Raw genomic sequence first — 23,729 nt, forward strand, 5'->3', positions numbered from 1 at the left:
CACAGTACATTGGGAAGCCGAGGCGGGCGGATCTCAAGGTCAGGAGATCAAGACCATCCTGGCCAACATGGTGAAACCCTGTCTCTACTGAAAATACAGAAATTAGCTGGGCGTGGTGGTGCACGCCTGTAATCCCAGCTACTCAGGAGGCTGAGGCAGGAGAATTGGGAGAACTGCTTGAACCCAGGAGGCAGAGGTTGCAATGAGCCAAGATCGCACCACTGCACTCTAGCCTGGTAACAGAATGAGACTCTGTCTCAAAAAAAAAAAAAAAAAAGAAACCACATGTACATCTTTATGCATAGACACATGTAGAAGGTACATGCCACACACACACACACACACACACACCTGTGCACCACCTCACACACCATGACTCACAAACACACTAGTAACAGTCACCATCCACTGTGCCCTTCCTTTTTCTGTGCCAGGCTCTGTAACATGGTCTTTGCACACATCATGTCACACCACCAAAAGTGACCGCCATCTCCACTGTGATAGACAGATAAAGACCATACCCCGTCAGGAAAAATTTGGCTGCATGTAACAGAAAACTGGACCACGAGAGACTTAAACAAATAAGCATTTAATTTTCGTACAGAACCAGATGCTGGAGGGAATAGCTGTGGATGATTGTCTTGGCCTTTCCTTCATGGTAGCAAGGTGGCTGCCCCAGATCCAGCCATCACACCCACATTTACAGCAGGAAGATGGGGAGTGGGCTGCATGCAAAACCTTCCCCCAGAAACATCTCTATTGGATTTGCTTAGTTCCCTCTGGCCAGAGCTGGTCCCATGGTAGCCCCTAACAGCAAGGGAGGCTGGGAAATGAGCAAAAAGGATCATCACAATTGGCTGGGACCCATTATGCTCCATCATCTGGGCCCTGGCATGCTGAGGCTCCAAACAAAATCGGGTCCTGTTAGCAAGGGCTGGGGAGCAAGGAGCTTTGGGAGACTGGTTGGCAACAACAGCAGGTGCTGCAGACCCTGGATTCTGCCATCATTCCACCCGTGTCCCTTCAGGAACTCGGGACACAGATGAGGGAGGCAGGAGTGGGCGGCCCAGCGCTTGAGCCCCAGGGGAATGACTGAGAGACATTAGCCAGGGCCAACGGCCATGTCACTGCCTAAAGGGTTAGGACCCCTGAGCCCCAGCCCAGCTCAAGTGCCCCCTGCCCTTTTTCAATTCAGCCTCCTGAGGGAGTCTAGCCCTTGGAGCCTCTCTGGCCACCACCTGGTCCATCTGGTCCCCTGGGCTGTCTAACTCACCTCCCAGGGCCTGGGGTGCCTTCAGTGCCAATTGCCACTCAGATCCTGGGCTTGCCAACCACCCGAAGGCCCTGCCAGGGACTGCCTATCACAAGACACTTGCCAGGGACCCACAGTGCCACCTTGGGAGCCAAGGCACACCCAGAAGTCTCTGCCCAACCTTTGCCCAGCAGTTCAGGGTTCATCGGGCACCCAGCTGGGGACACCAGGGTGTATCTGGATAGACGAGACAGTGCAGGGAGCGAAACCTGCAGAGAGACCAGAAAAGGACAGGATGGTCACCCCCACTTCTGCTCTCTGCCCACTCTCCTAGGTGGACACATGCCACAGAGATGGTTTGGAGCAGGGTTTCTCTACCTCAACACCACTAACACTTAGGGCCAGAGAATTCTTTGTTGTGGAGCTGTCCTGTGCCTTGCGAGATATTTAACAGCATTCCTGGACTCTACCCACAAGATTCCAGTAGCATCTTCCTGAATCATAATAATCAAAAATGTCTCTGACATTGCCAGATGTCCCCTAGGAGACAAATCACCCCCACTTGAGAACCGCTAGTTTGGAGAAACTTCAAAAGCCAGAAAGGCCATAAAGAGACCTCAGCTGAGGCCAATCATCTAATTACATGCATCTGAATCTCTAGGTGGCTCCAGACCCATTTGGCAGTAATCTATGACTTCTAGAATCTTCGGGCTTTAAGGAAATTTAAGGAAATTAAACCTCTTGTCAGTATAGCTATGGCTTACACACTTCTGCTGATGGGAAGCTCATCCTATTAGAAGGCAGCTTCGTTCATCTTGGAATTTTGAATTTTTGTCCCTATATCAAGCCAAATTCTGTTTCCTTGTAATATCCAACTTGTTCAACGCAGCCTTGGCCGCAAGGGCCCTCAGCATCATAGGAGCCCTCTGCCCCAGGACAGGCAGCACTGAAGAACATCAGGGCCAGGGGCCCTGGTTCCTCCAAGCATCACAAGCATCCAGACAGAGCCTACAAAGGCCTTGGAGAGGCCCTTGCCATGTCCCCAACCAAATTTGACACCATTCCCTCCTCTTCTCCACATTCCGGTCACACAGTCTCCTTTTCCTACCTTGAGCAGGTCAAGGCCTGTCTCCTGCTATCGGGCCTTTGTATATGCTGTCCCCTCTGCGGGAGCGATCTGCCACCTGCTCTTCTCCTAGCGACCTCCGGCTAGCCCTTCAGGTCCTTCACGTTACCTCCTCAGAGAAGCCTTCCCCGGCCAGCCCCTACACCCCAGTCAACATCAGGGCTCTGACTTACTCTCCTATAACAGCCTATACTTGCATACTCACCCTCATCCCCTACACACACAGTGTCCTGTACTCCCCGTACCCCAGGACTCCCTCTGGACAAGTCTCTGTCACTCAAGTGGGCCCAGAGTTCACCCCATGCCCTCCTCTACTCGTTACTTCCCTGAGTCCCTGCTCAGTCCCCAAAGGCAGGAGCAGGGCTCCTTCCCCAGTTCCCAGACCCATTGCATGTCACTACAAGGAGCAGAAATGGAAATAGAAGGGTTGGGGCTAGTCCAGCTGCCCAGAGGTAGAACAGACTGCCACAGGAGGGAGGAACTCCCCGTGGCTGCAGGCATGCAAGGTGAAGCCAGCCTATCAGTTGGCAGAGATGCTGGGAGGGGGTCAAGCATCAGTTCTGGGGTTGGACTGATAGGCCCAGAGTCCATGTGTCCCCTCCCCCAACTCCTCTCCACCCCCATCCCGCCACCCCTGGCCAGAATCACAAGCCATAGCTGGGCCGGGGGCAGTGGCTCATGCCTGTAATCCTAGCACTTTGGGAGGTCGAGGCAGGCGGATCACTTGAGGTCAGGAGTTCGAAACCTGCCTGGCCAACATGGTGAAACCCCGCCTCCACTAAAAACACAAAAACTAGCCAGGCATGGTGGCAGGCGCCTGTAATCCCAGCTACTCGGAGGCTGAGGCAGGAGAATCGTTTGAACCCAGGGGGCAGAGGTTGCAGTGAGTCGAGATTGTGCCACTGCACTCCAGCCTGAGCAACAGAGTGAGACTCCATCTCAAAAAAAAAAAAAAAAAAAAAAAAAAGCCACAGCTGGCAGGTGCTGGTGTGTGGAAAGGAAGCTGCATATCACAGGCTATGCTCCAAGACTACTCTAAACCAGTCAGGAGCAGATTTGGGTGGCCCACCTCCCCGTGGCCAGTTCTGGGCAGAACTAGAAGGCATTATTCCAACCCTTTACCTGCCTAAAAGAAGCATTTAAGAGTATCAAAGAAACAATGAGTCCAAAAAAGATAAAATAAAAATTCCCCACCAGAGCCTGAAGTTCCACCATGAGAGCGTTGCCTGTGCTGAGGGAAGGCATTTCAGCCTTCCAGGGTCTCCCAAAGAACCCAAGGATTGAGGCTGGGAAAGCTCTTCAGATCCATCATGGCCAGCCTCCAGGTGTTACTAATGGGAGACTGAGTCCCAGAGAGGGCAAGACACTTGCCCAAGGTCACACAGCAAGCCAGTGGCAGGGTCAGAAACTGAAATCCACTCCCTCCACTCCTAGCTCTGTGCTGTCAGCCACCAAAGCCTGTCCCACTCCGCTCCCTCCCAGCTCCCCCATGTTTGGATGCCTGGACCCAGCCCCACTCTTCCCATCCAAGGTTCCAGTCCCCAGACCCACCTGGAGGGGTCCTCCTCTGGGGAGAAGGGGCCCTGTAGCTTAATGACGTTGAGTTTCCCCTCAAAGACACCGTAGCTGAGGGTGACCTGGGCAGGGAGACAGAAGAGTGTTGGGGCGTCACACTGGGGATCCCCACAAGGGGGCAGCATCCTGGTACAGGTGGAGGAGGGGTTTTAAGCTGCAGGGAAAGCTGCCAGGGAACCTGAAATTCCCCGCTGGTGGTGGGAGCTTCACTAAGGAGCCCACCCCACGCCCCAAGGCACTTCACAGCTGGAAGAGCACTGCCATGCCCTTAATCCCATTTGCTCCCTCGAGAGTTGAGCTCCCCTGAGAAGCTGGAACAATACCCCCATCTACAGATTTGGAAACTGAGGCTCAACAGGAAAAGGCAGCTTTCCAGGAAGCTGCATGCCTGGACTAGAATGGAGGTTTTCTGAGACTCACTGGAGGGCCTTGACACATCCCTCTTCACCCGGAGCCTCTACTCCACCAGGCAGTGACAACATGGATCATGATTTCAGCTCAGAGGCTGTAGAGCACAGTGGTTAAAGACTGTGGGCATAGGGACCACCCAGCTAGGGTTCCAGTGCCCCTCTGCCCCATATTAGCTGTGTGCCGTGGTCAGTTCAGCTCGCTGGGTCTCATTTTCCCCATCTATAGAATGGGGAGAATGTTAGTACTCACCTCATGTGAATATTGTGAGGAACCAGAAAGTTAAACAAGGGTGGCTGGGTGCGGTGGCTCATGCCTGTAATCCCAGCACTTTGGAAGGCTGAGGCAGGTGAATTACTTGAGGTCAGGAGTTCGAGACCAGCCTGGCCAACATGGTGAAACCCTGTCTCTACTAAAAATAGCCAGGCATGGTGGCGGGTGCCTGTAGTCCCACCTACTCAGGAGGCTGAGGCAGGAGAATCACTTGAACCCAGGAGGTGGAGGTTGCAGTGAGCCAAAATCGTGCCATTGTACTCCAACCTGGGCAACAGAGCAAGACTCTATCTCAAAAAATAAAAAGAAGGGAAGGATCCCAGCGTGGTGCCTGGCATTGTGGGTACTCAGGATACCCTAACCATTAGGGTGCCCTGGTTTGGGCTGCCTCAAATCTGCCTCTCTTTCCTGGTTTCAGGCCCTGCCATCCCAATGGGACCAACCTCAACACCCCAGTTCCAGGCCTAGCCAATCAACACTAACTCCAGGTGCTGGTAGGAGATGGGTCACGTGACCCAAGCCCAGTCATCAAATCAATGAACGCCAGCCCTGGGATCTGAAGAAAGGAGGCGCTCTCCTCCAATAGTGGGGGGAAAGCTGGGGCTGCCATCTTGCCAACATGAGGGCTGAGTCCGCCTGAGGATGGGCCAACTTGGGGGAGAGCTCCTCAGTTACGTGAGCCAACCATTTCCTTTTCAGGTTAGCCAGTCCATGTTGAGTTTCTGTCACACTGTTGGGCAGGAGATCCTGGGGACGCTCCCAGCCAGGACCATCTACAGCGTGAGAGGGCAGCCTCTCCGAGGCAGAGCCAGTTGGACTGTATCACCTGCCAGGTGGTGGGATGGGGTCCCCCTCCTCCCCCAGCATAACATAATGCTGAGCATCCCCCCGAAGACCCATTCCAAGCCGGTAACCTCAGGGTTGGCAGGAACAGCACTGAGCAATGGATAGGGGAGTTTTGATGAAGGAGGGGGCTCCCAACGGGTAAAACTAGAAGGGCCAGCTGGGCTCCCCGGGAGGAATGTGGGGAGGATGGAAGACTGAGTAGAAGTATGGGTGGGGAGCAGGGTGGTGGGAACCTGAAGACAAGCTCATCTCATTTGTTCAGGTCCTTCCCGGCATTTGAGGACCAGATCAAAGAATTTCAGCTTCACAAATGCTAATCCTTGAGGGTTAGAGGTGAAGGGATTGAGTCCCTGTGTACCCTTAGGGGGTCCTTTGCCACCCTAGGCCTCAGTTTCCCCATCAATAGGGAACAGCCAAGACCCATAATCTGGAGTTCCAGGTTTCTTTCAAATGCCAGGAGGGAGGGTTGGGGGGACCTCATGTTCCTTTGGTTCCCCATTCCCATTTGCCACCTGCCCCAAGGCCAGCTCACCTGTTCTGGGAGCTGCGCAGTCCTCAGCAGCTGCAGGGTCTCCAGGTGGGAGTGGAAGAGGGGGCTGGGCTGCAGGCGGCCGCCCAGCTTGCACTCAATGATATAGCCCATGGTGCAGTCATCAGGCAGCCGGATGAGAGCAGATGTGTCCATGAAACGGGAGCCACTGAGGGACAGAGCCAGACTGTAGACACTGGCCCAGGCCCTCCACACCCAGAGCCGTGGGCCACCCCACAAAGGCCCTCCACTGGGACAAGCTGGCAGAGCAGAGCACCTGCCTCCTGCATACTGTATGACCTTGAGCAAGTCAGGAACCTTGGGCAGCCTCAGCCTCAGTCTCCTGTTCTATGAAATGGGGATGCTAATGGCTGTATCTTCATGGGGTTGTTGTGAGGATTAAACAGGGAATGGGAAGGTGATGCCCTTTATAAATGTAGCCTTTCCTTCTTTCCCTGTCTTGTCATTCATTCATTCACTCATTTATTCATTGCTGGTGCCAGATACCATGCTAGGGCTGAGGAAACAGAGATAAGAAAGAAATGCTTCCTGCCCTCAACAGCAGCCGCTGTTATGGAGGGAGACAGAGCAGGTCTTTCAAAAAGTGGTGCTAAGTCAGAGGGAAGCACGCTGCCTGGGGGTATAGGGAGAATCAGGCAGGCTTCCCAGAGGAGGTGGCAGCTTTTTTGTGTTTGTTAGTTTGTTTTTGAGACTAAGTCTCCCTTCGTTGCCCAGGCTGGAGTGCAGTGGCACAATCTCGGCTCATTGCAATCTCTGCCTCCCGGGTTTAAGCGATTCTCCTGTCTCAGCCTCCCGAGTAGCTGGGACTACAGGTGCCCGCTGCCATACCCGGCTAATTTTTGTATTTTTAGTAGAGATAGGGTTTCACCATGTTGGCCAGGCTGGTCTCAAATTCCTGACCTCAAGTGATTCACCCACCTCAGCCTCCCAAAGTGCTGGGATTACAGGCATGAGCCACCTAAACAGAGTCTTGCAGGATGGGCTGGAGTCAGCCAATGCTGAGAAGAGAGAGGAACAGAGTCCCAGGCAAGGACTTCAACTGGCTGCACACACCCCATTAATGCCAGTGCCCCGAATGCCTGGCCAAGGGGCAAGTGGGTACGGAAATCCAGCCTGTACTCCCCTCCCCAGCCTGCACTCCCCTCCCCAGCCTGCACTCCCCTCCTCAGCCTGCACTCCCCTCCCCAGCCTGCGTGCCCTCAAGCTGCACCTGCAGGAGTTGGAGGGAGGGGGCTTTTTCTAATTCACACAAAGGTAATTTAAAGGTGGGCAGAAGTCTGGGTGGGGGCACCCCAGGCACACAGATGACCCTGGTCATGTGTACACACACAGTTCTGTGGACATGCCCCAGGACAATGAGCCCGCTCTTGTTCAGTATGAATCACCTGGGGGGCCCCTCCCAGCCAGGGCAAGGCAGGGCAGGCTTGGGTAGTAGCAAGGCTTGCAGACCTTGGAGCCAAACCCAGCAGCTGAGTGACCTTGAACCTGGCTGACCTCAGACTGGCTTAATCTCAGCGCCTCAGTTGCCTGAGATCTAGAAACAAGGCTAACGCCACCTTCTCCCCCAGGTGTTGTGATCCTCTTGATGGAGCACAGAACTGGCTCAGAGTCAGTCCTCGATACAAGGGAGTGGCTGCTGATGGTGCTGTTAATAATAATAACAGCCCGGAAAGACCTCCAGAGGCCAGGCCTTGCCACTTCTAGAACACCAGTGTCCCACCCCCAACCACACTTCGGCCTCCACTACCCCTGAGATCCCCTTATAATATTAGGAGTAATATTATCTCTCTTAGATGGCCCAGTGTATACTGGACTGTCCCAGCTCAAATACCACCTCTTCCTGGAAGCCTTCCCTTCTTCCTTCACCCAGAAGACCCTTCTCCCTCCTCTGAAGACCCTTACTTTTGGCCTTCACCTCCCCTATGGCATTGACCAGTCAGAAAAAGGCAGCAAATAGCAACTACCAGGGCAGCCCAGACATTTTCTCATTTAACCCTTACCACACCATTGGCCACTGTATTATCAGGTCCATGTGCAGACGGGGGGACTGGGGTTCTTGGAGATGACATGACTTGCCTGTGAGTGGCATGTCATGCACTCGGTCGTGCAGCCCCTGAGGGCAGGTGGCAGGTGGCTTGTTCACCACTAACTGCCGCTCTGTGACACACGCGAATGAGGAGCAGCTTCTCTTGAGCTCACTCTCAAAGTCCTTCCTGCTGCAAAGGCCCCTCCTGTACCCCAGCCGCCACCCCCTCCCCGCCCTCCTGCCCATCCCTGGGTCTCCGCTTACCTGGCCCACGGAGCCATCTTCAAAGCCAGTTTGCGATTGATGCAGAAGCCAGCACCCCCAGTGGCAAACCAGAACTGTACCAGCCTCTGAGGGAGAGGAGGACCAAGGGGCAGAGTGAGCCTGGTGGCAGTTGTGGGGAAAAGGGACAGCCAGGCCACCCTTCACCCCCAACCAGCATGGCTTAAAAGCCCTTTATTTTGAATCTCACGAGAGTCTTGCTACAACCTGGCATTATTGTGCCCATTCTATAGATAAGAAAACAGAGGCCCGAAGTCACATAGTTCATTATGAGTGGTGAGGTCACTGATCAGACTCAAGTCCAGCTGAATTCCAGTTAAAGGGAATAGGTGTTGTTTTACTCACCCGGCCACCGTGCCCCTTTCCCCTAAGAAAGGTCTCTACCTCACTCCATGTGGGTTGGGAGGGGCTGCCAAACATGGCACCTGCTCTCCTGGGCCACAGAGGTGGGCCTAGGTTAATGGGGCCTGAGTGTGCATAGGAAAGATATGGCTGGGAAACAAAGGTCGGGCTGTGTCCACTACAAATACACTAACACTTTTTTTTTTTTTTTAGAGACAGAGTCTTGCTCTGTTGCCCAGGCTCAAGTGCAGTGGCACCATCTCTGCTCACTGCAACCTCCGCCTCCCGGGTTCAAGCGATTCTCCAGCCTCAGCTTCCCAAATAGCTGGAACTACAGACGTGCACCACCACGCCCAACTAATTTTCGTATTTTTTTAGTAGAGACAGGGTTTAACTATTTGTTGGTCAGGCTGGTCTCAAACTCCTGACCTCAGGTGATTCACTCACCTTGGCCTCCCAAAGTGCTGGGATTACAGACATAAGCCACCGCGCCCGGCCTCAGATCACTAACACTTTCTAGTGTTGACTTCGTGCCAGGTCTCATTCCAAGGACTTGGAGAGATGACCTCATTTCATTCTTTCTTCTGTGTTCACAACCACTCTTTGAGTAGGGGCTGTTATTACCCATTTCACAGGTTAGGAAACTGAGGCACAGAGAGGTGAGGTGACCTCAATCAAGGTCACAAAACCAGGAGGTGGCAGGGCTGCCGTGTAAACCCAGGGAGTCAGGCTCCAGCGCGCAGTTCTCCACCCCAGAGGCAAACTGCTTAGGCAGAGGTGAGTGGCCAGCAGCGAAGTGGTGTGAGAGCCTGGGGGACCTCCTGGCTCCCCTGGAATCACTCATACACAGAGCCCTAGGGCCCAGAAGAATTTAATTAAGGCTCAGAGGCTGATTAGCTACTGATAATTAAGGCTGTGTGTTTTCTGCTCTTGGTTTTCCTAATGAAGCAGATGGTGACCTGGGAAGGGAGGTTGAGCCCCGCTGTGTGCCCAGCTCCTGCACCAGGCGCTGCCTCTAGAGAGGGACCTCCCGACCCGCCTTTTTCCTGGAGCCAAGGGAGCCCTAGGGCCTGGACCACTCTAACACCTGATGCCCAGGGGGCCCTGGGGACAGGGAGAGAACCATGCAATATTTGGGACATATTATACTAAAAATTTCCTCATTATTTATTGGAAAGTCAAGTTTAACTGGATGTAGTGGTTTTTGATTTATTTGTTTAATGAATCTGGCAACCCAAATCAGTGTCCATCCAGGTCAGGAACTGAGGCGGGTACAGAGCCCCCTGTTGTGCCAGGTGTCAACTCTTCAGTCACAGGCTAGTGGAGGTGTCTGGAGAGAGAGGGTGCCCAAGGAGGGGAACGTGGGGAAGGGTTCTAGGGCTCAGGCAGCAGCAATCAATCACCCAGCCCCACAGTATTCAGCAATTTTTTTTTTTTTGACGGAGGAACGGAGTCTCGCTCTGCCGCCCAGGCTGGAGTGCAGTGGCGCAATCTCAGCTCACTGCAACCTCCACCTCCCGGGTTCAAGCGATTCTCTTCTCTCAGCCTCCTGACTAGCTGGGACTACAGGCGCCTGCCATCATGCCCGGCTAATTTTTATATTTTTAGTAGAGACGGGGTTTCACCATATTGGTCAGGCTGGTCTCAAACTCTTGACCTCAGGTGAACCACCCACATCAGCCTCCCAAAGTGCTGGGATTACAGGCATGAGCCACTGCCCCTGGCCATTCCAGCATTTTAACAACCTGCACACCTACATGGTGACACCAGGTGGCTGGGAGCCCTGCTGTGGTGTGATGCAGCCTCAGCTCACCTGGATGCTCCCTGAGTGACCAGGACAAGCCGTGGTTCCTGGGGGACGGAGGCCTCACTATGTACTGTGTCTGTGCCATGACTGCATGATCTCAGTCTCCCCATTTCACAGAGGAAGAGACTGAGGGTCAAAGAGGGGAAGCTACCAGCCCAAACCCACATGGGGCCAAACCTGAAACCCAGAACCCCTCTCACCTCTCTAGCACACCCCCACCACCAGGACCGGCCCGGCCCGGCCCTGGGATCAGCAGGCCAAGGGGCAAAGGAGGAGGAGAGGGACCCACCGTGCGGTTGTGAGGCTGTGGCTCTGAGGCGTGGATGGGCCGGTTCAGGCTGGGCCTTCCCACGTAGACATCGCGGGCCAGCGGGAAGGTTCTCAGCAGCTGCAGCAGCGCCCTTGGGTTCACATAGTTGTCATCGTCCACGTGGCAGAACCACCTGTAGGGATGAAACGGGGACAGTGAACTTGTTGGGGAGGGTTCCAAGCCAGGGTCCTCAAGCACCCCCACAGTCGGTCAACAGTGACAGAATGGGGGTAGGGGTGGGAGAGGCTGACATTTAAGGTATCTGTTTTGTGCCAAGTTGCATATTGTGTAAGCTCGTGAGGAGGGTGCCCACTTCACAGTTGAGGACCAAGACTGAGAGGTTAAGACACTCGCCCTGGCCAGGTGTGGTGGCTCACGCCTGTAAGCCCAGCACTTTAGAAGGCCAAGGTGGGTGAATCACCTGAGGTCAGGAGTTCGAGACCAGCCTGGCCGACATGGTGAAACCCCGTCTCTACTAAAATTACAAAAGTCAGCCGGGCATGATGGTGGGCATCTGTCATCCCAGCTACTTGGGAGGCTGAGGCAGGAGAATCGCTTGAATCCGGGAGGCGGAGGTTGCAATGAGCCGAGACCGCACCATTTGCACTCCAGCCTGGGCAAGAAGAGCGAAACTCTGTCTCAAAAAAAAAAAAGTCATTTTCCCAAGGTCACATACCCAATCCTGAATGTCAGGACTGGAACCCAGCTGGACTTCCCGGCCATCTGCCCACGGCCTGCTAGAGGAGTGCGGGCTGAAGTCGGACCCCAGGAGGCCCAGGGGTTATTTTCACTGGGCCCAGACCACACCTATCCCCAGAGACCCAGGAACACTTACCTAAGCCCACTGGCCAAGAAGGTGTCGAACTCAGCAGCCATCTTGCAGGACAGAGCTGGGTGGCTGTGTTCCGCGGAGCAGTTGGTGACCACAAGGTGGGACCCTGGAGAAGTGAGGAGGAGTCAGGGGACCCTGCCCAGGTCCCCCCTTCATAGCCCTGAACACAGAATACAGAGCAAGGCTGGGCTACAGGGAGGCTGGAGCAGCCCACCTACTCCCATTTTACATATGGTAACACTGAGACCTGGGGAAGGCAGACCTGCCCAGGACCACAGAGCTAGTGGACAGCAGGCTGGGCTGGGACTCAGGTGTCCAGGGCCTTGTCCAGCACAGCTCCTCCCCATACCCACACCCACACCAGTTTCCAGGGAAGAGGCCCACTTCCCTCCTGGGCAAAGGGGAATCTCCACATACCAAGGGTGGGCAGCCCATTTCCTGGGAACCCTCAGGCCAGGGCACAGCCACCCCAGCTTTCCTGGGCAACAGCTAAAGTCCCCCACCCCACCCAGGCCGGGCAGAGTTACCCAGTCTCTCCTGGAGGCCTTTGTCTGGGCTGTCGGTGAAGACGAATGTCTAGGAAGGAGAAGAAGGGGTCAGGACTCACGTCGGCCCAAGGGGCACCCCAGACCAATCCACAGCCCACCACCACCAGGCCCCTGGAGGGGTCTGGACTCTGTACAGGACTCTGTACTCCTCCAGTGACAGACACACCCCTCTCATGGTCACACGCTCCTTTAGGACAACATACAACACATACAACCCAGCTTTTGTAGACACACAACTTCAGGGTGTACACAGCCCACAGTCTAAACACATACATTCACCCCCTTTCCGGAGCAGCACCACAGGGACCCAACCACAGCCACACACCTGGGCAGCATCTCACCCTCTTCTATCACACACACACACAATCACACACACACACACACACACACACACACACACAATCACAGCTGCACTCGGCTCCTCCACAATCACATAACACAACCTTAAACCCATTATCAGGACACAAACTCTATGTGAACAGACCCACGCCCACACCCTGGGACACCACGCCACTAGGGAGACGTCACACCTTCACAGCCACACAAACCCCCTGTGCAAGCCGTCTCGGAAATGCTGCCTCACAACCCAGTCCAGCTCTCCCAGGCTGGACATGTACTTTCCTCCAATGACCCTCAAACCTCACAAGGCAGGCGTTGTCATCTGTTCCCTTCCCAGACGACAAAAAGGAGGCTGAGTGATGGACCAGGATTGGCAAGTGCCAGGCTGAGATTCAAACCTGCAGGACCTGGACCTCTCCCCACTGCCTCCCAGGCAGCTAAAGCTGCTCAGCCCCTACATAATCCAAACTCAAACTCTGAATGAGAGGTAGAGGAAGTACATGGATGCGACAAAGACAAGCCAGGCTGGGGACTGGTGTCCTTCCCATTCCACGCCCAGCCCAACATGGCAGAGCTTCTCAGCTGCCCAAGTGGGTCCTCTCATCCAGTGAGCACATCAACGGCCTTTGAGGGCCTCCCCGGCCCTGGGACTGCCCGGCCCAGGACTCAGGACAATTCTGGACCCCTTCCAAGTGTCCCACCTCTTTAAAGCCCCCAGACTCTCTCAGCCCCCACTGGGGCCACACTCGTGGCTTAACCCTGTCCTCCCTTGACGCTCAGGGCCTCCAACTGCAATGCTCCCCTCTGCTTACCCACAATCCCCTCCCTCCTTTCCAGGAATTAACCCTTCAGGTCAGAACAGTCCCCGCCTTGATCCTCAGTTTACCCATCTACAAAAGGGGGATAGTAGTGACTGTGAGAATAAAACAAGATTGTGTGTAAAAGAGCAAGGAAGAGTTGACAGTGAAGTCAGGCTCAACTACTTGTATTTCAGGGGAAACTGAGGCATAGGAGGCCAGGAGGCCAGGTTTGACACAGGAAGGGGCAGGAGGGAGCCAGGCTGTCTCCCAAGGCCCGTGGCCACAGCCCTGCTTCTAAGCCACTATCACCTCTCACTGGACTATTGCTAGACTCTGCCTCATTCCCTCAGATATGTTTCCCTGCCAGGACCAGAATCGGATAACACCCACCTCCACCACCAGCCACTAACACCTTCCATGGCTCCCTACTACTCTTGGGATAAAGGCCAGCCTCCCTAAGTGTGGCCTGTGAGGGGCCACCTGGCCACCCTGCCTGATGTAGTCTGATCTCATTACTACCTGTCTACCCCTGGGGCTTCTCTGTCTCTCTGTCTCTCTCTCTCACACACACGCACGCACGCACGCGCGCACGACTCTGAGCCTCTGCACACGCTATGCCCTCTTTCCACCCTCTAGCTCCCAGCTCAGGCATCACCTCCCCCAGGAAGCCTTCCCTGACACCCCTGCAGCTACTTTAGGGGCCCCTGCTATGTGTTCCTCAGCCCTCTGTTTCTCCTGTCACTAACAGCAGTTAGCAAAACTCCCTGGTTACAGAAATTTCTCTCCCCGTCTCTTCCACCAGACGATGGCATCCTGGAGGCCACAGGCTGGGTCCAATTTGTCTCCTTGTTCCAGCACCTGGCTCTCCTCAGGAAGGCCTGGGCAGCATCCACCCTCTGAGCCTCTCTCCCTGGGGTCTGTCTCCCACCGTCAGATTTAGCGAATGCTGGAGGTCTCTGGATTTCCGCAGGGGGAAATGTTGGTGGTCCAAGCCTAGGCCCTGGTCTGCTTCTCCATGAAGCCCACTCCGTCGGTGACGCCATGCAGCCTCTCAGCTTTAAATACCATCATGGAGCTGGAGACTCGTGGACACCACCAGCCCTAGCCTCTCCCTGAGCTCCAAACTGTCAAATCCCCTGAAACCATGACGTCTCCTGGGGACTTAACACATCAAGACTGAGCCCCCATTCTCCCCAAGACCTGTTCCTCCCTCTCACTGGTTGGGACCCAAAACCTCAGACTCCCCGCTCCTCCTCTCTTCCTCTCACACCTCTCCCCGAGCCTATCATCAATTCTGCTCACCAGCTTCCAAATCGTCTGGGATGCTGCTCTTCCCTCCAGCCCGCCCGGCCACCTAGTCCCCGCCACTGTCGTCACCTGCTGCCCACTTTGCTGCAGGCCCTCCTCCCTGGCCCCCCTGCTCCCTGCCCCCACCCCAAGTCTGTTTTCAACACAGCCTCAAGGGATCCTATAAAAGAAGCCAGGCCTTTCCTGCCCTGCCCTCGACAAACTTTTGCCACCAAACAGCCACCAGATAGTGAAGCACTCTCAAGCTTGGAGCATGGCCAAATGGGCTGAGGACCATTTCCCAGTGAAGATCTAGTAAGCCTGAATAAAGCAAGAGAACAGGCACTTTGGGAGGCCAAGGCAGGTGGATCATTTGAGGCCAGGAGTTCAAGACCAGCCTGGCCAACATGGCAAAACCCCATCTCTACTAAAAATAGAAAAATTAGCCGGGCGTGGTACGCATGCCTGTAGTCCCAGCTACTCAGGAAGCTGAGGATCGCTTGAAACCAGGAGGCGGGGGTTGCAGTGAGCCAGGATCGCGCCACTGCACTCCAGCCTGGGCAACAGAGTGAGACTCTGTCTCAAAAAAACAAAACAAAACAAAACACCAGCAGCCATGAACAGAGTGAGGGAGACAGCCGAGAAGGGGAGTCCAGGTCCAGAGGGGGCGGGGGCACAGGAGAGGGCAGTGAGGCTGGTGCTTTCAGTCCCTGGGAATCCTAAGATTGGCACAGAGCGATGGGCAGAGTTTCTTCAGAGCCAAGGGCTGCATTTGACTTGTTTAAGGAGGGGACCTGACAATGGTGAAAACTTCACAGGCAGCCGCGGGAAACAAAGGGACACACAGCCTGCTGGGGCAGGGGAGGGGTGGCCGGGGACCATCTGCTGCAGAGGAGGGGAGTGGTGGGGCTGCTGCCACCTCTCCCCACAATGAGGGGACCGTAGGGAGGAGAAAGGCTCCCCTTGAGCACAAAACCCGCCTCCCCCAGCCCACCCCCTCAGCCCAGGACAAAGGCCAGCACACGAGTCCCAGCCCCTGCCACAAGGCCCACCTGCCACCCGACCGCCCTTAACCAGCCAGGCGGGCGCCCAGCGCTGCAGTTAACCAGCTCAGGCCTGGTCCAGACACTCCTGCCCTGTGCAGATGGGAAAACTGCGGGCCGAAAGGGCAGGGCCTTGGCTGAGGTCACAGAGAGAACTGAGCCAAAGGGTGAGAGACGTGGGGTAGCGAGCGAGGGCCTCCCTGTCCTCCCACCTCCTCCTCCATCTCAGCATCCTTCCTTCTTTCAACTTCAAGGACAAGATTTCTAGAGTCTGCCCCTCGCCCCTTGGGTCCGGCTGACTGGATTCATCTTCCACTTCGGCCAAACCCTGCTTAGTGTTTGCACTGTAAGGCAGGAACATCACAGCCATCACAGCCGATCTCTGGGGCTTACTGTGGGGGTGAAACAAGCAACTCGCCTGGTCTACAGCCCTGAGCGGCGGCATAGCTGCCAGCACACCCACTCCCACCCCATCGCCTGATTCACATGTGGGATCGAGCTTGGGACATGGAAGGGGTTGTTCTTGCCTGCCTCTGCTGGCCTGGTACTGCCAGGCACAGCCGCCCAGGCTGAAGGCCAAGGACCCTCTCCTGTAGCCCAGTGACCCAGGCCTCACAGGGCTCCCAAGTCTCAGCAGGGGAGAAAAGCACCCAGCCAGGAGCAACGTTCTAGGTCCCACTGGGCTCTGTCCCCTCAGGCCTTCTGCGTGACACCACGCCAGCCAGCACTTCCCCCTCTCTGGCCTCAGTTTCCTCATCCGGGGCAAGGGCGCCACCGCGGTGATGGAGACAAGACAGGAAAGGGCCGTGGGCCACGTGAGGCCACGCTCCCGGGTACACAGACGCATAAACAGGAAGGCCTGCGGGAGGGCCCGCCTTGGCGGCTTCCGCAGGAAGAACCAGGATCTCCCCAAGATGAGAAGCCGTGTGGGGCCCAGAGAAGAGCTGGGGTGCTGGGGGCCAGCTGGGGAAGAGTTAATCCCGAGTACAAGGGCAGAAATCAGGGCAGGGTGCCCCTCCCCAGGAGGGCCTGGCCTCTGCCAGCCATCCTCTCCGCCTCCTTTTGGTCTTCCAGGAGGCCTCAACTATCTCCAAAGACTCAGTCACTTCCTCCCACTGAGCCAGCCGCCAAAGAGGGGATGGGTGTGTGTGTGTGTGTGTGTGTGTGTGTGTGTGTGTGTGTGTGTGTGTGTGTGTGTGTGTGTACCCGTTCTCCACCTCCCCCATCAACGGTCCCTAACACCGACATCACTAACTTTGCTTAAGGAAGATACTGGATGCGAGGAGGGGAAGGGCTGGAAGGGACTTGGCTCGCCGGAGCCGCACAGCCATGTGACAGACATGCCTCTTGTCACACACATCTAGCACACTCCAGCTCCGTGCGTGTGAGCACACGCGCACACACACAATCCCACATGCCAGGCAGGCCTCCCCGACCTCTGGCCCACCACTGCCTCAGCCGCCACCCTCATGGCATGCGCTCTCCTTCCCTCCCTCAGAAGCAACCTGCAGGAAGCCAACGCAGGAGGCCAGACATGGCGGCCTCGGCACACCCGGGGCAACAGAGACACAGCGGCAGGGGCTATTGGGAAGGCCAAAGGGATGCCTCCCCCAAGGACAGACCCCACCTAGACATTCTCCCCCCATCCTCCATCCTCAGAGCCTGGGCAGGACAGCACCTAGGGCCTGGGTGGGACAGCCTGGCCTGGGCACGGGTCAGGGCCAGGACCTCTTGGAGGTCTCCACCCCAGCTGCCCAACACCCCCATTACCCCTGATGCCAGGCTGGGCCTGGGTGGCTAGGAGTGAAGCCCCCACGGGAGAAGCTAGGAATAGAATAATCCCCAGGAGGGACCCGGGAGCCTGGAGCAGGGGCCGAGCCTGGCCCCCAAAAGTGGTGGAGCAGTAGGACCTGGGCGCACCTGGAGTCAGGACCAGTACAGGGCACAGGCAGGGCCGCAGGCAGCCCCTAAAGCCCGGAAGAAGGAGAGAGGAAGAGGATCCCAGATTAGGCAGGTATTGGGCAGCTTTTCCCATGAGGCAGTCAGGGACCCCAGCCCAGTAGAAAGCCCTCTGAGAACCCCTTAGGCCAGGGGCCACTCCCAGGGCCCAATGTCACCCACTTGTCACCTGTTCCCTGGTCCTGGAAACCCACGTGTCAAGCAGCAGCTCCAGGCGCAAGCGGTGGAAAGCCCGGGTTGTCTTCACTGCAATGAAGACATCGTGTAGCTGTAGCTCAGGGGTCCCCAGGGTCGGCTGGCTCAGCTCGGGGGTCTCCTGTACCTGCTGCGGGGACAGGTTCAAGTGGTACCGCAGACACAGGAGCCCTATGCACAGGAGGGTGAGGAGGGCTCCAGCCAGGCCCCGCGGGAGCCGGCACTGCATTGGTTGGCCCTGGGACCCCAGACAGCTCAGCCCCCAAATCCCAACCAGATAGGGAGGGGAAGCTGGTCAGGCAGGGGCTCCAGCAGAGGCAAAAGCCTGGCAGGCATCAGGGGCTGGCAAGGAGGGAAGAGGTAGGAGCTGAGGCTCTGGACCCAGAGGCTGAGCCATGGCAGCACGATCTTGACTGCCGCCAGCCCTCCACCTGCTCCTGCGGTCCGGCCTGCCGCAGCCTCCGGGGCCGCCTGGCCCCGCCCCGCTTAGCCCGAGGGGCGGGGCCAGACTAAGGGAACCCCAGACAGAGGCGGCTGAAAGGAGGCACCAGCAGAAAGGGCAGCCCTGGCTGTGCCAGCTGCTGCGGTGGGAGGAAGTCACAACAGACCCTCCATGCCCGGTGGAAGGGAGGGTCCTCCAGCACCGTCCGGCCCATTCAACACCCATTACTTTGGTGTCCTGCTTCATCCAGCCCCCAGCTTTTGCTCACAGGTTTCCTCCGGGGTGCTCTCCCATCTTCCACCAGCCTCACCCACATTCCCTCCACTAGGCTGAATTCTATCTGGACTTCAAAGCTTAAGGGTTCCCTTCTCCAGGAAGGCTTCCGTGATAACCTCTTAACCTCTGGGGCTCCCACAGTTATTCGCCCAGTTCCTGTAGTCTTCACAACAGCACTGGGACTGTCATTCCCAGTTTACAGCTGAAGACATAAGGCACAAAGGCACAGAATGAGCAAAAACGATCCAACAACTCAGCTGCAGAGCTGGCAGAACCCAGGTCTCTGGTCCTCATCTAGTTCACAGGAGGTCCCCTGAGGGCACCTGTCCAGCTGTGCCCCAGCCCATACCCGACCTCACTCCGCAGTCTCTGGAGCTGCCTCTCTCCCAGCACCTGACCAGTGCACAGACAGAGGGCCTTCTCCAGCCACCACCTCCATCTTGTTTCGCACAAGCTCACTCACACCTCCTCCCTCCTCCGCTCAGAGCCTGCACTGGCTCCCATTTTCTTCAGAACAAAGCCAAAAAGCACACAGCAGCCATAAGGCTCTGCGTGAGCTGGCCCCCAAGTTACTCCCACCCCATCTCCTGCTACTCACCCTGCTGCACTCCAGACCCTGGGACCCCGGCTGGCCGAGGCACGTGGCGGCCGCAGGACCTTGGCACTTGCTGTTCCCACCTGGGCCCCTCCCTAGAGACCTGCACGTCTCACTCCCCACTCCCTTCTGGTCTTTACACAAAGGTCACCATCTCTGTGAGGCCTTCCCTGACCACGTTATTAACATTGCAACCCCTCACCGCCTCCTTCCCAGCCCCCCAGGCCTGTCCCTCTCAAGCCACTTCACTGTTTTCTTCATCACGCTTTTCATCTTCCAACATTCTGTATGTTTAACTTAGTTTCTTTCCTCCTCATGAGAATATCAGGGCAGGATTTATTTTTTGATCACTGAGTCCCTAATCCCCAGTGCCTAGAACAGTGACCGGCAGACAAGAACTCAATCAATGTTAATTCAACACAACAAAGTACCAGGTGGCTGGCGAAGGGAACTGGCCCTGCCAGGCTCAACCCTGCATGAGGACATCTGGGGGAGAGGAAGGGGAAACCAACCCTTTGAATGACCCTCTCATGGGCCAGCCCCTAGCCAGGCCGCTTCACAGGCCATATTCTCAGAATGGTGATGATGCCAGCCTTGGTGATGATCCCAGACTCTGTACCCCACAGACCAGGTTTAAATCCTGACTGGGGGCTGGGCGCCGTGGCTCACGCCTGTAATCCCAGCACTTCGGGAGGCCAAGGCAGGCAGATCACTTGAGGTCAGGAGTTCAAGACCAGCCTGGCCAACATGGTGAAACCCCGTCTCTACCAAAAATACAAAAATTAGCTAGGCATTGTGGAAGGCGCCTGTAATCCCAGCTCCTAGGGAGGCTGAGGCAGGAGAATCACTTGAACCCGGAAGGCAGAGGTTGCAGTGAGCCGAGATGGCGCTACTGCACTCCAGCCTAGGCAACAAGAGTGAAACTCCATCTCAAAAAAAAAAAAAAAAAAATCCCAACTGGGCCATTCACTGGCTGTGTGACTCTAGGCAAGTTACCTTCATCATTTCTAAAATGGGGACAAAAATATGACTTGGCGACGATTACAGGATGAGTGGGCTTCTCCACCCCACAGAAAGGATGCTTGACACAGGGAACAGGCAAAGGCAGCCAAGTCACAGGGCCCCTGCCTTTCCCCAGGCCAAGCACTGGGCCAGGCTCACTGTGGGGCAGGGGGAGGTTCATGTACCCAAATGCACACAGCCCAGTTTCCATGCCCAGGAAGCCACAGACATCGAGAGATAGCCACACAGACACCCTCGTCCTGCCACAAGGCAGAACATGGCACGGGCCAGGAGAAGTCCCAAGGGCTGGGAGGACCTGGTTGTGGGCTTCACGGAGGTAGTATCTCGGCCAGGCTTCAAAGCTCAGGAAGATTCAGGCAGGGAGAGCAGCCCAGGCAGGGACCACATGAGCAGAGGAGCACAGCTAAGGGTAAGTTGAAAGGCCACTGCCACTGCCCGCGGTGGGGAGGATGTGGCTGGGGGGATGGGAGGGTCAACACCTGCGAAGGCCTGGAGTAGAAAGCGGCATTGCCGCTGACGCCCATGCAGGGAGGCTGCCCTTCCCCCAGGGCACCGCCTTTGCCACTCAGGGTCCAGCTCTCCAGCCCCTACCCCAGTGGTGACAGACTGGCAGGCCTCCAGGTCCAATCTGCACCTTGTGAAAGACACCCTGTCATGGAGAGAGTGGGAAGAGCTTTTTCCCAAGCAATGGCTCAGCCCCAGCCACACGTGCTCACCCAGCCATGGCCAATCCGTACCTCCATGCTCACTCCACCATCCTGGGCCTCCACTCCACAGGGGAGGGCCATGGGCCCAGAGAGGCCATCCGAGTTGCCAGGGTCACCTGGCTGACCAGAGCTTTGGCTTTCAACCAAACTACAGTGCCCTGTGCTCCCTGCACTCCATCCTGGGAAAGGCTCTCTGGGCTCCCAGGACAGCCTGGGCCCACCGTCCACCCTGGCCTCATACCCAAGCACCGTCATCCTGCGTGGTCCAGTCTCTGAGACCCTCACCACCTCTCCCCTACACCCACTCCTTGTCTCTTCCCAGTAAAGATGGGGCTGTGGCTCCCCGATCCACACCCCAATCCCTTCTCCCAGCTTCCCCATTCCCTTCTCCACCCACCACGCCAAATCCCCAGCCCTGACCCCTTCTTAAGCATTTTTCTTGTCAAACATGGAGATCCAGACCCACCCCTGGAGGCCACACAGCCCCTCCTTCCTGTCTGCTCCTCTCTCCTCCACTGCCCCTGCCCCCCGCCCCCTACTCCAATTGGCCTCAGCCCTCTCTAAGTCAACTCCAAACCAGAACTCCCACAGCCCTGCTCCCACATCCTGAGAGGCTCCCACAGCCTCCAGGGCACAGCCCAAGCTCCTTTACGCTCCCAACCTCCTTTCTGACTCCATCCAAGGTGGCCAGATCCAACCCATGTACTGCCTCTGAGCTTTCGCCCTTGAGGCTACCCTACCTAGTTAGTACACCCACACCCCAAGCCCCAGGGGCCTGCCCAGCCTCATCACTGTGGCTGAGGACAGTCACCTGCACTTGGACACGTAGGTCCAATAAGTGGTTCTTGAAGAAAGGAATCCCAACTCCCAAGCTCAAGTGGCACCTCTTCCAGTAAGGCTGCCTGGATTGCTCCCAGTGGGAGCAACCATCCTCTCTCCAGTAGAGCTGTCTCAGGAACCTGCGTGCATACCAAGGGTTTGCTCTTGAGCTCCTGGGCTCAGCAGCCAGGCCCTTTCATTCGGAGGCCACACCCTGCCAGTTTTGGTGCCCCGCTCCGGGGAACACTCCTCTGATGATCAGCTGTGGGCAGGGCTGAGCGTTGGGGTGGCCCATCTGTGGGGCCTTCCTCTGGTCATTCAGGGGCAGGTAAGGTGACGCCAGTACAGATGGCGGGCGGCTCTGGGAAGAGGCAGGCGGGAAATCTGACCCTCCCGACGGGCAAGCGGGGACCTGAAAGGTGGTGGTATCCGCCTGAGCTGGGAGACAAATGAGGAGAGTGGCGGGGGCCCAGGCCAGGGATACAAGCAAGCAGAAGGCCACCAGCATCTATGACAAAAGTGTTTAATGTTCCATAATGTGCAGCTTCTAAGTGAAAAAGGCCCGTTAATCATCCACGGGCCGTACATTCTCATGACAGAGCAGCTGCCCTCCTCGGCCCCCTAAGAGGGAGGCATAGGCAGGGAATGGGCCCTGTGAGGCACGGTACTGTGTGTGCCCACCAGGAACGCACACGTGTTAGTGCCCACATGAAACAGGGGTGGGGCGTGACATTTACACAGGAGAGAACCACAGACACCCACGTGAGGAGACATGAGGGGCACAGGTAACCGTGGGCCAGGGAAGCCCCCAGTCCATGCATGGCTGAATCCATGAGGAGAGTGAGCTGGATGGTGGGGGTCACGCGGTAACGGGCTCGGGGCTCCTGGGAGCAGAACAGGCCCAGGTCATCAGGAGACCTCGTGCCCAGGGCAGCGGGACAGACCTGAGCCTGCCCGTGAGAACTTGAGTGTGCAAACCTGCACACAGGTGTGAGAACAGACTCCAGGGCGAGTGTTTAAGGAGAAGACACAGACACACATGAGACCCACTAGTGGGAATGTGGAGACCCCAGGACAGGTGGGGAGGCCCAGAGCAGCAAATAGAGGGGGGTGGGCGCTCTGTCCCGGGGCTCCTGCAGGCTCGGCAGGGCCAGAGACAGCCTTGGGGGTGAGAGGCCAGAGCCAAGAGCCCTGCATCTGAGAGTCCAAGGGTCTAGGAAGGCTCAGGGTGGGAGGGCCCAGCTTCACCACAGACACCAGGGTCCACGCTGGCTTGGGAAGAAGCTGCAGGTATCAGATGAGCCTCAGGCCTCACTGCTGCTGGGGCAGCCTCTGCTGCTGCCGCACTCCACCCACACGAGGCGGGCCTGCTCCTGCAGGATGCGGCCGCGCACCACCTTGGCCAGCTCCTCTGCGTGTCCCCACTCAAGGGCGGGCACCTGCACCCAGGAGCAGGGCAGCCCCCAGAGCACCTGCTCTGAGCCACGGCACTGCCGCAGCAGCTCTGAGTCCCGCCAGCCCGGCCGGCCCAGCAGACCCCTGCCAAGAGAGGAGTGGGCAGCGGTCAAAGTGGGGGACCAAGACAGACAGAGAGACAGGGAGAGAGGGACAGACAAAGGGGGAAGAGTCAGAGAGATAAGATGGACAACCAAAGAGAGACACATGGCAGAAGGAGATGGAGAGAGAGAGAGAGAGAGAGGTAGGTGAGAAGGAGAAAGGGGGGGGAGGGGGGGAGAAGGAGGGGGGAGGGAGGGAGGATGGAGGGGGAGGGGGAAGGGAAAGAGGGGGAAGGGAGACGGAGATCGGGGAAGGAAGGGGTGGCGGGGAGGGAGACTTGGGGGAGGGGGGAGGGAGAGAGGTAGGAGGAAGAGAGTGGGGAGGGAGAGAGGGGTAGAGAAGAAGGAGGGGGTAGGGAGAGAGAGGGGGCAGAGAGAGAGGAGAGGCGGGGAGAGGGAGAGAAAGGGGAGGAGGGAGAGAGAGGGGGAGGGAGAGAGGGGGGAGGGAGAGAGGGGGGAGGGAGAGAGGGGGAGGGAGGGGGGAGGGAGAGAGGGGGGGAGGGAGAGAGGG

General features: G+C 56.9%; 2 protein-coding genes across 5 annotated transcripts in view; both read right to left on the bottom strand.

The window, feature by feature from the left end:
- Positions 1 to 568: 568 nt before the first annotated feature.
- On the bottom strand, positions 569 to 18,262 carry MFNG (MFNG O-fucosylpeptide 3-beta-N-acetylglucosaminyltransferase). Of its 2 annotated transcripts, XM_054470101.1 has the most exons (9): positions 17,775 to 18,262; positions 12,157 to 12,205; positions 11,633 to 11,735; positions 10,777 to 10,930; positions 8,321 to 8,406; positions 6,013 to 6,178; positions 3,930 to 4,015; positions 1,434 to 1,521; positions 579 to 823 (listed from the first exon to the last, which is right to left on the bottom strand). In XM_054470101.1, exons 1-8 carry the CDS (start codon positions 18,027 to 18,029, stop codon positions 1,455 to 1,457), a joined length of 966 nt encoding a protein of 321 aa, XP_054326076.1. In that variant the 5' UTR covers positions 18,030 to 18,262; the 3' UTR covers positions 579 to 823; positions 1,434 to 1,454. The 2 variants fall into 2 exon arrangements, with proteins under 2 accessions (XP_054326075.1, XP_054326076.1); XM_054470100.1 differs by having other exon boundaries at positions 569 to 1,521; positions 17,775 to 18,261.
- Positions 18,263 to 22,171: 3,909 nt separating this feature from the next.
- CARD10 (caspase recruitment domain family member 10) overlaps positions 22,172 to 23,729 on the bottom strand; it is a 30,815-nt gene continuing 29,257 nt past the window's right edge. For all 3 annotated transcript variants that reach the window (XM_054469861.2, XM_054469859.2, XM_054469858.2), the window contains one exon: positions 22,172 to 23,201. In XM_054469861.2, coding sequence (XP_054325836.2) covers positions 22,967 to 23,201 — 235 coding nt within the window. In that variant the 3' untranslated portion in view covers positions 22,172 to 22,966. The remainder of the gene's footprint in view (positions 23,202 to 23,729) is intronic.

This window comes from Pongo pygmaeus, chromosome 23, assembly GCF_028885625.2.
Source record: "Pongo pygmaeus isolate AG05252 chromosome 23, NHGRI_mPonPyg2-v2.0_pri, whole genome shotgun sequence".
Lineage (NCBI taxonomy): Eukaryota > Metazoa > Chordata > Mammalia > Primates > Hominidae > Pongo > Pongo pygmaeus.